Source organism: Scyliorhinus canicula, chromosome 11 (assembly GCF_902713615.1).
Source record: "Scyliorhinus canicula chromosome 11, sScyCan1.1, whole genome shotgun sequence".
In the NCBI taxonomy this organism is placed as follows: domain Eukaryota; kingdom Metazoa; phylum Chordata; class Chondrichthyes; order Carcharhiniformes; family Scyliorhinidae; genus Scyliorhinus; species Scyliorhinus canicula.
In genome coordinates this window covers 42,184,904-42,202,237 of record NC_052156.1, presented here as the reverse complement: position 1 = coordinate 42,202,237, position 17,334 = coordinate 42,184,904, and the positions used below count along the sequence as shown (strand labels likewise).

General features: G+C 42.4%; 1 protein-coding gene across 16 annotated transcripts in view; it reads right to left on the bottom strand.

The window, feature by feature from the left end:
* The window catches only part of slmapa (sarcolemma associated protein a), a 287,081-nt gene that overhangs the window by 67,929 nt on the left and 201,818 nt on the right, over positions 1-17,334 (bottom strand). For all 16 annotated transcript variants that reach the window (XM_038812836.1, XM_038812840.1, XM_038812844.1 and 13 more), the window contains one exon: positions 16,676-16,735. In XM_038812836.1, the coding sequence (XP_038668764.1) occupies positions 16,676-16,735 (60 nt within the window). The remainder of the gene's footprint in view (positions 1-16,675; positions 16,736-17,334) is intronic.

Genomic DNA, 17,334 nt, shown 5'->3' with positions numbered 1-17,334 from the left:
CGGTTATGTTTGCTATTGCTTCCCCCCCCTCCCCCCCAGTGTTTAATTAATTATTATTATTTTAAAAATTTTTTAGATTACCCAATTATTTTTTCCAATTAAGGGGCAATTTAGCGTGGCCAATCCACCTATTCTGCACATTTTTGAGTTGTGGGGGCAAAACCCACGCAGACACGGGGAGAATGTGCAAACTCCACACCGACAGTGACCCAGAGCCGGGATCGAACCTGGGACCTCAGCGCCGTGAGGCGGTTGTGCTAACCACTAGGCCACCGTGCTGCCCTCGTGTTCAATTAATTATTGGTGTATGTGTTAAATTGATAATGTTGCGTCTGCTCACGGTTGGGATTTGGGATCAGTGCGTTTGTGGTGCGGGGGGATGGGCGGTGGTGGGCAGGCGGTTGTATAGCGGTAGGGGGTGGGGGGGATGTTATGGTGGTGGGGAGGGTGGTGGTTACTTCAAGTGGGGGACACTATGCTAGCAGGTAGGTCAGTTAATGGGAGTTAAGTGTAGGGTAGATGTGTGGCGGGAGGGGGAGAAGTAGTTGGGTGGAGGTGGTTTTCTTTGTGGATGGTGGTTAGGAGGGTAGTGGGTGTGGGTTTGGGGGTGGGGTGTTGACGTGAGTGGAGTTGATGTGACGCAGTTGATTAAGGAGAGGATGGCGGCAGCCATCTTGAGGGGGCCCTGGGACTGAGCGAGACGCACGCCAGGAGGAACCCTGGACACACACTTTCGTGCTGGATCCTTGGCTTGAAAAGGTCATGTCCCAGGTCTTTAAAAGTGTCGGCAATGGCGAAGGAGTTGTGGGGGTTTATGGAGCAGATGGTTGGGGTAGACGCATTGAGGTTTGTGAGGCAGGAGGCGAAGGAATTTTTGTTCTTTTCGCATGTCCAACGGATGTATTCCCAGATTGATTGTTTTGTACTGGATGTGGTGTCGATAGCAGGGGTGTTTGGATCGGAATATTTGGCGATTGTGGTGTCCAACCACATGCCACACTGGGTGGACTTGCGGGTGGAAAGGGCGGGCCCAGTGGAGGTTAGAAGTGGGGTTTTGGCAGATAAGGAGATTTGTGGAAAGGTAGGGATGGCCATCCAGAATTATGTGGAGTACAAGATGGGTGTGGTCTCTGCCTCTACATTGTGGGAGGCTCTGGAGGCAGTGATTCGGGGGAGTTTCTTTCGATTTGGGCACACAACGAGAGGAGAAGAGGCAGAGGTTGGTGAGGCCATCCAAGTAGTGAACCGGAGGCACTCGGCTCCAGCGGAGGAGGCGTTTTTAAAGGAGAGGCAGGACATCCGGTGGCGGCCATGGTGTGAGTGGTCGCACATTTAGTAGCTCGTGGGGGTGTTTTTGGACCCTTTTCCCCGGCTAACTGGCGGACGTGTTTTTTGAAAAAAGGTGCAGGAGTGGTGGAAGGAGAGGGTTTTCCACCAGTGGATGGATTCGTGGACCAGAAGTGGTCTCAAGCGAAAGGAGCAGTTGGAGCGAGAAGCTGTGCCTGGGAAACAAAGGATGATGGCAGAGGGTAAGGGACTGGCCCTAAAGTCTCAGTGGTCTATGGAGCAGCTGGTGGACTTCTTGAATGAGAAGTTCACCCAGCAGAGAAAGGAGACTCTGGAGGACTGGCGAGAACAGTGGACCCGGTCAAAGCGTGGATCAACCTGAGATGTTGGGAATCTCAGAGCCAGGCAATACAGAAGTTGGAGGTGACGGTGGGGGAGCATGAGGAGCAGCTCAATTCAATGGTAGCCAAGATGGGGGTGATGTGGGATATTCAGAGGCAGCTACAGGAGAAGGTGGAGGATTTGGAGAACCAGTCCCGTAGACAGATTCTGACGATCGTGGAGCTGCCGGTGGACAGCGAGGGAGTGGATCCGATTGCCCAGTAGCAGTCGTGGGCAGCTGTTCACTCACGGGACCATTTCCCTGGCAGCAACCAATTGGTTGCCTTCCCTGGTAAGATGGGGCCCTAAGTCCCACAGTCAGTCCATACATTTGGGCCTGCTGATGGGGCACCAGCCATTAGAACAAAATTTAGTGAATATAATCCGAAAATTATTTATCAATCTACAGCTTTTACTTCATTAATTGATATCATAAGCTTTATATAGGATTGATTGGTCACTAGAAGCATTGTAATTTGCAGATGACTTGGATTAAAAGAATATTCTTTGGTTACTGGCAATATGAGCGGTCCATTAAAGGTTTCTTTGGCAAAGGAATAAGATCTAAGAGGTCTGAATTTAAAAAATATATAAATTTAGAGTACTCTATTATGTTTTCCAATTAAGGGGCAATTTAGCATGGCCAATCCACCTAACCTGCACATCTTTGGGTTGTGGGGGTGAGACACATGTAGACATAGGGAGAATGTGCAAACTCCACACACTCAGTGACTCGGGGCCGGGATCGAACCATGGCCCTCAGTGCCTTAGGTAGCAGCGTTAACCACTGCGCCACCCTCGGGAGGTCTGAATGTGAGTGAGCAAAAATTCAAAGGCCCTTACTTAAAGGGCATCATGGTAGCACAGTGGTTAGTAATGTTGCTTCACAGCTTCAGGGTCTCAGGTTCGATTCCCGGCTTGGGTCACTGTCTGTGTGGAGTCTGCATGTTCTCCCTGTGTCTGCGTGGGTTTCCTCTGGGTGCTCCAGTTTCCTCCCACATGTCCTGAAAGACATGTTGTTAGGTTATTTGGACATTCTGAATTCTCCCTCAGTGTACCGTAATTGGCGCCAGAATGTGCGACGAGGGGCTTTTCACAGTAACTTCTTTGCAGTGTTAATGTAAGTCTACTTGTGACAATAAAGATTATAAAAAAAATGATGAAAATTAAGCTTTATAAAAACTAAATTTAGAGTACCCAATTCTTTGGGGGAATTTAGCGTGGTTAATTCACCTACCCGGCATATCTTTGGGTTGTGGGGGTGAGACCCACGCAGAGAAGGGGAGAATATGCAAACTCCACACGGACAGTGACCCGGAACCGGGTCCGAACCCGGATCCTTGGCGCCATGAGGCAGCAGGGCTAAGATGAAAGTGAAGCTGACTTTATCATCAGGCAGAAATACTGAATTGCAACCTTTGCTAACTCACTACCAGCATTGCTAGATTGTACAAAAGGCCTCCCAACAGCCCACGGGAAGCTGAATATCGGATGTGTAAGCAGATTCAGGGTAGATGTAGCAATAATAGGGTTCTTGTAGTGGGAGACTTTAATTTTCTCATATTGACTGGAAATCCCTTAGGGCTAGGGGACCGGATGGTGAGGAATTTGTTAAGTGAGTCCAGGAAAGTTTTTTGGAACAATATGTAGATGGTCCAACTAGAGAGGGGGCTATACTGGACGTAGAATTAGGGAACTAGCCCAGCCAGGCCATCAAAGTTGCAGTGGGGAACACGTGGCGAACAGTGACCACAATTCCGTACGTTTTCAGATATTCATGGAAAAGGACGAGGTGTTGTCCTCGGATTAAGGTGCTAAATTGGGGAAAGGCTTACTATAACCAGATTAGACAGGATTTAGAGCTGTTGTTTGGGAGAGGGTGTTTGAGAGCAAATCCACATTTGGCATGTGGGAGTCTTTTAAGGAGCAGTTGATGGGAGTGCAAGACAGACATTTGCTGATGAAAAGGAAAGATAGGAAAGGCAGGATTCAGGAACCGTGGATGACCAGGGAAAATGCAACTCCAGTCAAAAAGAAAACGATGCATACATGAGGTCTAGGCAAATAAAAACAGATGAAGTACTTGAAGAATTTAGGGAAAGTGGAAAAGAGCTAAGCAGGGAGTTAGGAGGGCAAAGAAGGGTCATGAAATGTCCTTAGTGAAGAGGATTAAGGAGAATCCCAATGCATTTTATATGTATATTAGGAACAAGAGGGTAGCTAGAGAAAGAGTCTGTCCACTCAAGGACAAAGGAGGAAAATTATGCATAGAGCCAAAGGAGGCGAGATCCTTAATGAACACTTTGCATCGGTATTCACAAAGGAGAGGGACACGTTATTGGTGGTATCTCAGAGGGATATGTAAACACTTTAGAACAAGTAATTATTATGAGGGAGGAAGTGTTAGGTGTGTTATAAAGCATAAGGAAGGCAGCACGGTGGCACAGTGAGTAGCACTGCTGCCTCACGGCGTCGAGGTCCCAGGTTCGATCCCGGCTTTGGGTCACTGTCCGTGTGGAGTTTGCACATTCTCCCCATGTTTGCATGGGTTTCGCCCCCACAACCCAAAGATGTGCAGGGTAGGAGGATTGGTCACACTAAATTGTTCCTTAATTGAAAAAAATGAATTGGGTACTCTAAATTTATAAAAAAGGAAAAAAAAAGCATAAGGAAGGCAAATCCCCAGGTGTCTATGGTATCTATCCCAAATTACTGAGGGAGACAAGAGATTAAATTGCTGCGCCTCGAACAGAAATCTTTGTTTCCTTGTTGACCACAGGTGAGGTCCCCGAGGATTGGAGGATAGCCAATGTTGTCCTGTTATTTAAGAAGGGTAGCAAGGATAACCCGGGTGATTATAGGCCAGTTAGCTTGACGTCAGTAATAGTGACATTGCTGGAAAAGATTCTCAGAGATCAGGGGCTGGATTCTCCGCCCCGCCACATTTCTGTTTCACCCCGCTGAAGGGATGCTCCGTTACGCCGGCTGGTCAATGGTGTTTCCCATTGTGGGGAAGCCTCACGTCATCTGGAAACCCCCAGGCTGCCAGCAAAATGGAGCATCTCACTGGCGGAGAATCCAGCCCAGGATCTATGCACATTTGGAAGTGAATGATCTTATTAGCGACAGACAGCATGGTTTTGTATGAGGGAGGTCATGTCTCACTAATTGTATTGAGGTTTTTAAGGAGGTGACAAAAATAATTGATGAGGGAAGGGCTGTGGTTGTTGTCTACATGGACTTTAGTGAAGTATTTGACAAGGTCTCTCATGGTAGGCTGGTGCAAAAGATTAAATCACATGGGGTCACAAGTAAACTGGCTGGATGGATTCAGCACTGGCTTGGCCACAGAAGACAGAGCGTAGCAATGAAAGGATGTTTTTCCAAATTGAGGTCTAAAACTAGTGGTGTTCCGCAGGGATCAGTACTGGGACCTCTGCTGATATATATATATATTTATTTTGGAAGAAAACGTAGCGGTCTGATTAGAAAGTTTGCGGACGATACTAAGATTGCAGGAGTTGCGGATAGTGATGAAGATTATCAGAGAATACAGCAGGATATAGGTAGGCTGCAAAATTGGGGTGGAGAAATGGCAGATGGAATTTAACCCGGACAAATGCGAGGTGGTGCATTTTGGTAGATCCAATACAGGTGGGAGCTATAAAATAAATGGCAGAACCATCAGGAGCATAGACACAGAGAGATCTGGGCGTGTAGGTCCACAGATCCTTAAAAATGGCAGCACAGGTGGAAATAGTGGTAAAGAAAGCTTATGGCATGCTTGCCTTCATCGGATGGGGCATTGAGTATAAAAGTTCGCAAATTATGTTACAGTTATATAGAACGTTGGTTAGGGTTAGGCCACATTTGGATTACTGTGTCCAATTCTGGTCACCACACTACCAAAAGGACGGGAGGGTTTGAGAGAGTACAGAAAAGGTTTACAAGGATGTTGCCTGGTATGGAGGCTATTAGCTATGAGGAGAGATTGAATAAACTGGGATTGTTCCCCTAGAAAGACGGAGGCTGAGGGGCGACTTGATAGAAGATTACAAAATTATTAGGGGTAAGGATAGGGTGAACAGTTGGAGGCTTTTTCCCAGGGGTGGAAATGACAATTACAAGGGGGGCACAAGTTCAAGGTGAGGGGTATGGGTTTAGTGGAGATGTGTGGGAGACTTTTGTTTTTTTACACAGAGGGTGGTGGTGGCCTGGAATGCACTGCGAAGTGAGGTGGTTGAGGCAGATACATTAGCGACCTTTAAGACTCATCTAGATAGACACATGACCGGGTATAGAAGGATACAGGCAATTGGTCTAGATAGGACACATGATCGGCACCGGCTTGGAGGGCCGAAGGGCATTTTCCTGTGCTGTACTGTTCTTTGTAGAATACCAATAAAATTCCAACACTATTGCACAGGAAATCTGTATAATCTTAAAAAGCGGTTTTATCTTGATGGTTCCAAACATTATGTTCCATACATATGGACAATGAAAGCTTTCATGAAAATAACACTGAAGCTAAAAATAACAAACTCAAACCATGGAAATCAAAAAATATCACAGATGGTTAAGGAGAGCCTGCAAACTGACAGATATCCCATTTATCAGATAAAAAATAAACCAATCATATTCTAAACACCTGAAAAAGCCGAATATAGAAAGTCTGGCTGAAATTTCAGAAACTGTTCCTTAATGCCACCCAGTGGCCAAGGGTTGCAACCACATTCTGATAGCAAAATTATCCAAGTAGTTTTTAAACATATCTCAAGCAATTAATTTATTCATTTTATCGTTGGGTGTTAGCCTTGACTTAGTGCTAGCATCTTTGCCTTTGAGTCAGAAGGTAAAAATATCAAGACCCTGTGGTAGTCACCACTGTTGTATAATATTGTATATATGGGTTTTACGGTAAGGCCTCTGTACTACAGGTAGGGGGGTAGATCCCTGCCTGCTGGCTCTGCCCAGTAGGCAGAGTATAAATGTGTGGGCTCTCCGTACAGCAGCCATTTTGTCAGCTGCTGTAGGAGGCCACACATCTCTGTGTAATAAAGCCTCGATTACATTCTACTCTCGTCTCGTCGTAATTGATAGTGCATCAATTTATTACACAGAGATTTTTCAGAGATGGACCTTCGCATCAAGCCGGATCGCCTGCAGGAGATTCATTCTCCCCACTACCAATGGTCGGTTGCTTTCATGTTTAACACACAGCGGAGCAAGATCAAAAATGATAAAATCTTGAGATGGAGGATCAAGCTCTCCACCTACAATTACGAGATTTTGTATCGCCCCGGTAAGCTCAACGAGCCCCCCGATGCTCTGTCCCGAGGTACATGTGCCAGCGCACAAGTGGACCAACTCCGGACCCTGCACGACAATCTCTGTCACCCAAGAGCCACCCGTTTTTACCACTTCATTAAGGCCCGCAATCTGCCCTACTCCATCGAGGAAGTCAGGGCTATCACCAGAGACTGCCAGGTCTGCGCGGAGTGTAAACCGCACTTCTACCAGCCAGACTATGCGCGCCTGGTGAAGGCCTCCTGCCCCTTTGAACACCTCAGCGTGGTCTTAAAGGGCCCCTCCCCTCCACTGACCAAAACACGTACTTTCTCAGCGTGGTCGACGAATATTCCCGATTCCCCTTTGCCGTCCCATGCCCTGATATGACGTCTGCCACCGTCATCAAAGCGCTCAACACCACCTTCGCTCTGTTCGGTTTCCCCGCCTACGTCCACAGCGACCGGGGATCCTCATTTATGAGCAATGAGCTGCGCCAGGATCTACTCAACAGGGGCATTGCCTCGAGCAGGACGACCAGCTACAACCCCCGGGGAAACTGGCAGGTGGAGCGGGAGAATGGGACGGTCTGGAGGACTGTCCAGCTGGCCCTACTGTCCAGAAATCTCCCGGCCTCCAGCTGGCAGGAGGCCCTCCCCGACGCACTTCACTCCATTCGGTCGCTACTGTGCACCGCAATTAACGAAACCCCCCCATGAAAGTCTCTTTGCCTTCCGCAGGAAGTCCACCTCCGGGGTTTCGCTCCCAACGTGGTTGGCAGCTCGAGGACCCGTTCTCCGTAAACACGTGCGACTCCACAAGGCGGACCCGTTGGTTGAGAGGTACAGCTACTCCACGCCAACCTGCAATACGCTTACGTATCGTACCCCGACGGCCGCCAAGACACAGTCTCCCTCAGGGACCTGGCACCAGCTGGTTCCCCCCCCCCCCCCGCCCCGACGCCATCCTCCCTTCCCCCAGCGCACCCCACCGCAGTCCCCGCTCCTGGACAATCCGTCCTCCCCTTGCTCCCACCCGGGGATGAAGAGGGTTTCGACACACTCCCCGAGTCACCGAAGACCAAGCCGACGCCTGAGTCGCCACCAGCACTGCGGCGCTCTCAACAACAGATCAAGGCGCCTGATCGTCTAAATTTGTAACCTTCTCTGTAATTTTTTAAAGCAATCTGTATGTATATAGTTTTCCACCACCCCCGCTGGACTCATTTTTACCAGGGGGTGAATATGATAGTCATCACTGTTGTATAATATTGTATATATGTGTTTTACGGTAAGGCCCCTTACTACAGGTACGGGGGTAGATCCCTGCCTGCTGGCTCCGCCCAGCAGGCGGAGTATAAATGTGTGGGCTCTCCGTACAGCAGCCATTTTGTCAGCTGCTGTAGGAGGTCACACATCTCTGTGTAATAAAGCCTCGATTACATTCTACTCTCGTCTCGTTGTAATTGATAGTGCATCAGACCCCACTTCAGAGATTTGTTCCTGCACTACTAGAGGTGCTGCCATTCGGCCACTCAAACAGATCCCATAGCACTTTGAATTAGAAAAGGCCAGTTCTCAGAGTGTCCTGGCTGATACGGATCCTTCAAGCAGTCTCAGTTTATCTGGTTGAGTAGCTGAACTGAATTAGCTGTCGTGTTTCCTACATTACAACAGTAACGACAATACAAAAGCACTTAATTGACTATGAAGCACTTTGGGATCTCCAACGGTAAAAAAATGATATAAATTCAAGCTTTTCCTTATTATACAGTGAACAAATCAGACATCACTGTGAAGTAACAGTAACACAATGGTCACTGTAATTAAATTTAGACATTTATTTGAAAAAGTATATACTGTAATATTAGAATTATATCCAAACCGACCACTGAAATTAAAGCAAAGGTTCACAGAGCTTGGGTTACAAGACCTTAACTTAAAATACTTAACAATCAAAATCTCTTCAATTTGGAGCTTTTGTCCACAGATCAAAAGCAAAATCACCATCAAACCAACTTGTACATACAATCCTATCTGTAATACTACAACCAATAACTTCATGTCCCCAAGCAGACCTAACAATTATGGAATGGTAGCACAGTGATTAGGTTATTGAACTAGCAATCCAGAGGCTTGTGCTAATGAATCAAAAATGTGTTTCTATCCCACACTGAGAGTTGGGGAAAATTAAACTGTGTTAATTAAATAAATGTGACCATATAAAACCCATATAAACTATTAGGCAAGAGAAGCTGTCTTACCTGGTCTCGCCGACATGCGAGTCCAGATCCACAGCACTGTGTATGACTCTTGCTGCCTCTGAAATTATCTAGCAAGCAAGCCACTGAGCTGTCAACAAGGTGGCTCACCACTGACTATTCAAGGGCAATTAGAGATGGGAAATAAAAGTCCAAGACACACAGTAACAGGTTCAAAAACAGCTTGTTCCCCGCTGTTACCGGACTCCTGAATGACCCCCTTATGGACTGAACTGATCTCTTCACACATCTTCTCCATTGAGTAGTACTACACTCCGTATGCTCACCTGATGTCTGTGCATTTACATTGTGTATTTATGCGAGTCTTATGTTATTTCATGTATGAAATGATCAGTCTGGGCTGTACGCAGAACAATACTTTTCACTGTACCTCGGTACACGTGACAAAAAATCAAATCGATCAATTCCCATGAAGGAATTAAAAATATATACTTCCCCTAACTTTTTGTTCCAGTGGCAGTGATGTCATGTTAAGATCTTTGAATAGACAGAAAACTGAATTACAAAGTTTAAAAAAAAATGTATTTTGAAATCCTCTCTCTAAACATTTCTGCCCCTATTTAAGACACTTTAAAACCTATCTTTTTGACCAAGCTGTCATAATATCTCCTGGTGTGACTCGGTTTCTGCTTTCTTGTGAAGCATCTTGGAACTTAGCACTATGTTAAAAATGCTATAAGAATGCAAGTTATTGTTTGAATCACAGAAACCTGCCATATGGGCGGCACAGTAGCACAATGGTTAGCACTGTTGCTTCACAGCGCTAGGTTCCCAGGTTCGATTCCCGGCTTGGGTCACTGTCTGTGTGGAGTCTGCCAATTTTCCCCGTGTCTGAGTGGGTTTCCTCCAAGTGCTCTGGTTTCCTCCCAAAAGTCCTGAAGGACGTGCTGTTAGGTCATTTGGACATTCTGAATTCTCCCTCTGTGTACCTGAACAGGTGCCTGAATGTGCCAACTAGGGGCTTTTCACAGTAAGTTCATTGCAGTGTTAATGCAAGCCTACTTGTGACAATAAAGATCATTATTATGCTATGACACCTGATGTTTTAACCTAAAGATATCCAATAAAAAATAGAAAATTAACTAACGTTCATACATTATACAGAACAGCCTGGTGTGTCATGAATAATAACATTTTGATGACAAATCAATTAATTCTAGGTTGTAATATGAAAAAATGTATTTGCACAGGCAGATATAGGGGTAAATTGCCACGGGAGGGACTGATAATTTGACAGATGATTGAAAGGTCTGTTGACCTGATGCAGGAACATCTGGTCTCAGGTCCGGAATATCCCGCACATAGAAATGGCTTTAAAAGCTTTCTCCTATTTAACCTAATGTTAGGTTAAAACAATTATACAAACAATCCCTGCTGAGTAAAATATATTTATGGGCTTGGAACTCAGCCAAGCATCCATGATGAGATTGCTCTAAAAAACTGCGTCAGCAAAACCTTTTTTTGTGAATACATTAAAGCCTTTACACAGCAAGAAGCTTAGCCATCTGTCAGGTTTTGAAACTGCCAAACAGAATGAACTCCACAGAAAACATGAAAGCAAAGGGGACAATTCATACAATCAAATCTGAATTTCATCATTGTGCAATGCAGAATTGCACTTTATCCAGTAAATAATGTTCTCTAATTTATCTGACTTTTTATATAACTTTTACAATGCTGTTCAATTTGATGGTCATTACCCTTTTTAAAACACACTTCTATCAATCATTGCATTAAAATATATATAAAACTTAAGATGCAGTATTTCATTAAGCCATGTGAGTTTGGCAACAACTTTTAAACTTACCTTATTAAAAAACGGATCCTAATTCCAAACCCTAGATTTCCCCATGGTCCATGACATCGCTGAGTTGGTGTGAACTATGTTGGTTTTTAAAGCTGGCAAAACTGCTTGCAAACTGCAGATGGTCTGACAATGTTCACGACCGCAACGGAACCAGCAACATTGAGGCAGCCCGCCCTTGGAACGGGAATCCCAGAGTTGGATCCCACCCAAATTTTAAAGCCTGCCCGACGTAGAATCATAGAATTTACAGTGCAGAAGGAGGCGATTACGGCCCATCAAGTCTGCATCGGCCCTTGGCAAGAGCACCCCACTGAAGTCCTCACCTCCACCCTATCCCCGTAACCCCACCTAACCTTTTTGGACATGAAGGGCAATTTAGCATGGCCAATCCACCTAACCTGCACACCTTTGGACTGTGGGAGGAAACTGGGGCACCCGAAGGAAACCCACGCAGACACGAGGAGAAAGTGCAGACTCGGTACAGACAGTGACCCAAGCCGCAAATCGAACCTGGGACCCTGGAGCTGTGAAGCAACCGTGCTAACCACTGTGCGAGCGTGCCGCCCCCATTTGCACCGACATTGAATGGCAAATCCAGCTCATTTTCTCTGTATCCATTCTAGCAAATCCTTTCATGATTTTAAAGACCTCTGTTTGGTCAACCTTCATTGTTCCTTTTTCAAGGAATAGGCGTCCAAGCCTGCTCATCCTTTCCTGATATGTATAACCTTGCATTTCTGATATAATCTTTGCAAATCTTTTATGCAACCAGAACTGCGGGCAGCATTCTTAAATGTGGTCTAACCAAGGTTAACATAATACAGGTTTAGCATAACTTCCCGACTTCCCAATTCTATCCCTCGATAGAATTCCGGATTCCGGGGCATCTCTGACTGTGTCTATATAAACATTTCTGGAACAAGCCTTTCCATTCACCTGAAGAAGGAGCCGTGCTCCGAAAGCTCGTGTTTGAAACAAACCTGTTGGACTTTAACCTGGTGTTGTAAGACTTCTTACTGTGCTCACCCCAGTCCAACGCCGGCATCTCCACATCATCGATAGATAAGGTCTAGTGTTTGGTTGGTTTTTCTTTGGCACTGCCAACCTGTGGCACAGTTTTTAGTTTTTGGTGTACTTGTACTAAGAGAACCCTTTGTTGCTCCATCCCCCCAGACCCACCTATCTTCCAATAAGTGACCTCTCCCTAGTCTTCCTATCAAAATGTACTACCTCACATTTACCTGCGTTGAACTTAATTTGACAATTATTATTCTATTTTGCAAGTTTATTAATGTCTTCTTGTAATCTGTTGCAGTCTTGCTCAGTATCGACTAACTCCCTGCAGTTTGATGCCATCTGTGAATTTATAAATTGTCCAAATTAAGAATGTAAAATGTTAACAGCAGTGGTCCCAGCAACGGTAATTTTTGAACACCAATTCCCAACTTCTGCCATTATGAATAAATACCCTTTACTCCCACTCTCCACCTTCAGTCTTGAAGCCAGCTCGAAATCCATTCTGTCACTTGTCCCCAACCGCATTTTTTGATTTTATTCATTACCCTTATGATGGGGGCCTTTTAGAAAATCCAGATAAATTATATATTATATTAATTCCAGGGATGTGGGCAATGCTGGCAAGGCCACCATTTACTGCCCTGCATTACCATTGGCCAAGCTCTCTGTTGCCTCTTCAAAAAACTAAATTAATCGATCAAGCCCCATTTGAAATCCATGCCGACTATTATTATGTTTTATATACATAATTATTATCAGAGGCTATTTAGTACAGTTGGTTAGATAGTTAGTGAGTGGTTCAGAATAATGTCAACAGCGCAGGGTAGATTCCTGTTCTGGCTGAGATAGATTTTGGACCTACCTCCTCACAATGCCCCTGAGGATGGAATGACATACATACACAAATGACAAAAGCAACCACCAAGAAAACGGCTCAGGATGAAGCATCAGCAGACAATGAGCCAAGGACCTGCCTTTGGACAGAGTATGCCTGAATTAATTAATATTATCTTTATTTTCTAGATGTTCTTCTATCATTTCCTTTGGTAAGGATTTCATTAATTTTCCTGCCAGCGATGTCAGATAAGTGTATCAAGAAATGGTAACAGCCAGATTAATGGATTTGAAGTACAGATCAGCCATGATCAAATTAACCAGCAAAAAAAGCTCAAGCTGTATTGCTTACCCTCTTCCTCTTAAAATTCAATTGGAAATTTAGGTCCTATTTTATCAAAGTCACTTCAGATATTACACAATTATGGCAATGTCCATTCCAATAAGTCAGTATACAGTAAAATCTGCTAATTTTACAGTAACTGTATTATCAATGCAATAGCTCAGTGAAGCCATTACACATTGTTCCTACTTAAATAATGTTATGATGGAAATTGATGTTCAGGATGCATCGCATTTGGAGGGTTTGGTGGTTTTAAGGATAAGAAGATACAAACTTCCATCTTCTAACCATGGAACTTGAATTACAATTCTTTAACCATCTACTGGAATATGTTCTTGTATGAACAATTCTATAATGTGTAGGAGCTTCAATAAACCACACCATTTTTCCTCATGACTTAAAATACCCAGAGAATAATCAAAGAATCCCTACAGTGCAGAAGGAGACCATTCGGCCCATCGAGTCTGCACCGACCCTCCGAAAGAGCACCCCAACTAAGCTCACTCCCCACCCTATCCCCGTAGCCCCACCTAACCTTTGGACACTAAGGGGCAATTTAGCATGGCCAATCTGTCTTTATTTGTTCATATAGAAACACTGACAAAACAAGGATTGAGTGATTTGTCCTACTTTTTAAATTACACTGCATTATGAAATAAAGCCACTGTAAAATCAGTGAAGAATCAGCAAGTTGAAATAACTCATTTCATCTCAAATTACAGAACGCACATTGCACCTGATTGTAATGCTGTGGAGAACAGTTCTTAAAACTGCATGTGAGACATCATTTCACATTTAGAGTCAGTTTCATGGGATAATGTTTTTGGCCTCTCTTTAAATTGTTGTCTTCAGTGAGGCCACTTCAAAAAGTTGGTTTTGCTTTAGTTTGGATTCACATCAGGTGCAGTTACAAAGGCTGCTATACATTTAATAAAAATGTCAGCTGGCCTCTGCACCTCCAAATTTATACTGGTACAATCAGTTCTTTTTAATCAATTAAAAAGCCCTCTGCTAAATGTTGTAGGGTTCTCTAAATATATATATGGTTGTTTCATTTTCTGAAATATAACTGGTTGCAGGTCCTAAGTAAAACAATTTATCAAACACTTACCAACGCACCATTTAGCACACATAAAACTGCAATTGAAGGACATCAATTTGCCTCTTTAAGGTTCTTAAGAGTTAGATGTACTACTTTAACTGTTTTACTCAAGAGCACTCAATGGTTGATAACACATCCCAATACTGGACCGATTTAGTTGTTTTATTTCACTGTGACAAAAATTAGAGTAATGCCGAATGACATTACTTCTTTCAGGGCATCAATAATTTTCCTCAGACTCCAGTTTGCTGATATATTTTAGATACAACAATGGTGACCCAGCAGCAGCTAAAGAATCCATCCCATAAACTACTTTGCAAGTACCAAACGATTTTCCACTTACCAGAATGCTGCAGATTGCAATTTTACTAATGAACCCCTTCCCCTAAAATAAATACTTCCTATGAAACAAACTTCTGTCGAGACCATTAAATGTTTTCTTCCTCCTATCGTTCCAACAAATTTTCAATGGTGGTTTGAAAAAAATCTTCAGTGGTGATCAGTCCACTAATAGGATTGCTTTGTATAAATAATCACAATAAAGGTGGTTGTTATATGATTTTTAAGCACATCAGAACAAAATCCCACAGCACTCACCATCAGGAAAGTAAATGTATGGTTCCAGCACTCTATCAGATTAGTATTTTCGACATATCACGATATGCAAAACAATTATCTGATAACTAGTGACTACTCAATCAACAAGTACTGTACCTTAAAATGTTTAAATAATGCCAAAAAGTCAGAAATTAACGTGGAAAGAAATAAGACATTAAAAATAATTGATGCTGCTCTATATTTGTGAGGCATAGAGAATAAATGTAACATACTAATTTAAATTTAATCAGATTACATATAGTTGCTTATAATAGTAGTCTGCTTTAATTTTAACCATTTGGCAATGGTGCCTTATCAATATAAATGGAATCTTGCTGTATAGTCTGCCAGATTTTTAGTCGGCTAGATCATCTAATGCTAATTGACTTTTATTTTAATGCTAATACTAGTGATTTCTTTTCTTTTATTGTTACACTGAACTATTTCAATGGCTTGGCCTTTTTGTAACTATAAGAACTCCACATATAGTTTAAAATCTCCAAATATAAATTCTATGGGTATAAACAAGGAAAAGGTTTGAACCAATGCCTCTTCTAATAGTTGGATCTTGCACCAATATGTTAAATCATATAATCCAGTTGAAAGCATAATTTTAATAATAACACTTGCAAATTTATATGCACAGTACTAGCAACGTTAGTGGACCTGCTTAAAAATAAGAAAATATCATGGAAAGTCAATTAGTTGTAGAATGATCATGAAATAACCAAGTTTTAAGATGACATGGTTAACTGAATAAAGTGCACAGTATAAGTCCATATATAGTCAGAAGGCAAGCAGGCTTCTGTTATTGGTTAACCTTTAACTGGCCAGAATACATCACAGGTGACTTCCCTTAATCTCCGGTGAATGGTAATAAAGTTAATTGTACTTCAGCAAAGAAGCTCAACAACATTAGTTTGTGCTACGTTTCATTCTGAGGAAGTGTAAAATGTAATAAAATTTTCATTAAAATTGTTCAGCAGCATACCATTGGAAGAAAATGTTTTATAATCTGATACCATCAGATCTTGCTCTTGTCATGTGTTTTAGGAAATATCAGATTAATACATACCAGAACATTATAACTCTGATTCTAAACATTTTTGAATATGAAATACTTAACGCTGAAAGACCCTCCTCCCGAACAGAAAATAAAGGGGCGCCCAAAATGTAGTAAACTGGTTAAGCCATGGAATACGACAAGTTCTCATCCTGAACACTAGATATCACTGGCACTATAGAGCAGACAAAGAAACAGTGACAGAACAATCTGAACACAAATTAGCTGGTGTAATTTGTGCATACAGCTGATGTTTGGAAGTTTCAAAGTACTGTAGCATACAAGGAGAGGTTTTGATCAATTTACCTTTGTACAAAGAAACGTGTTGAATGGAACAATCTTCATAAATACTCCATTACATTTGGATAGCCATGTTTTATATTCATTTTTGAGAGAACATGTAACTGAATTTAATTACTAACAGCAAAATCCTTATTATTAATATGAATAAGTCACAGAAGATTTAAACCTTTGTTCTGTGAACTTTGGCAGTTAAGAAACTATAATCATAGAAATGCTAAAGGCTAAATTAAAAGTAAACAAAAAAAATAAAAATAATAATGACAAAAGTCTTCAAGATTAAGAGCCACTACTAGAATAGAAAACCTCGATAATAGTATTTTCTACTCAACATTATAATATGAAATACATTAGAAATATCAAAAACAAAACCTTACCTTTTAATAAGGAAACTTTATTTAAAGATTCATTCAGTTCCTGTTCATCCATCTGGTAATCTATTTTTGGTTTAAAGATAAAAGTTTAAATCTATGAAGCAACAGCCCCATACTACATAATTTCTAACATGAAAACTCTCTGAAAGAACTATGTGTCACCACAAAACCATTTGTAATTTAATAGGTGGTGAAGATAAAAAAAAATATTTGCACCTTCCCCTGACAAAAGAAATGCTGCACATCAATAAAGTTGAAGCAACTCTTGGGTTCTGAAAGCTATACAGTATATCATTAATTCTTGAAGACATATTATGTAATACTTTGCCAACTTTTTTGGAGTTTGTTTCTAACCGATTTAAGATGATAAAAAGGAGAAATTTTGTTTAATAAAACAATAATTTGCTGGAGCTTGAATAGTTTTGCTTCTTATCTAATCATTGAAGCATTTTAATATTGACCTATATGCATTAAACAATGCAATCCGACAGTGAAAACATAATTTTAAAGAGAACAAAAGAGAATCTGAGATTCAAGGAATTGTAAACGATTAGTCAATTAGTACATTCTGTAACAGAAAAGGCCAAATCTTACCAACAATTTAAATAAACGGAAGTTTAAAGAAGGTGGAACTGAAATAAAAAAAATACAAGCATGCTCCA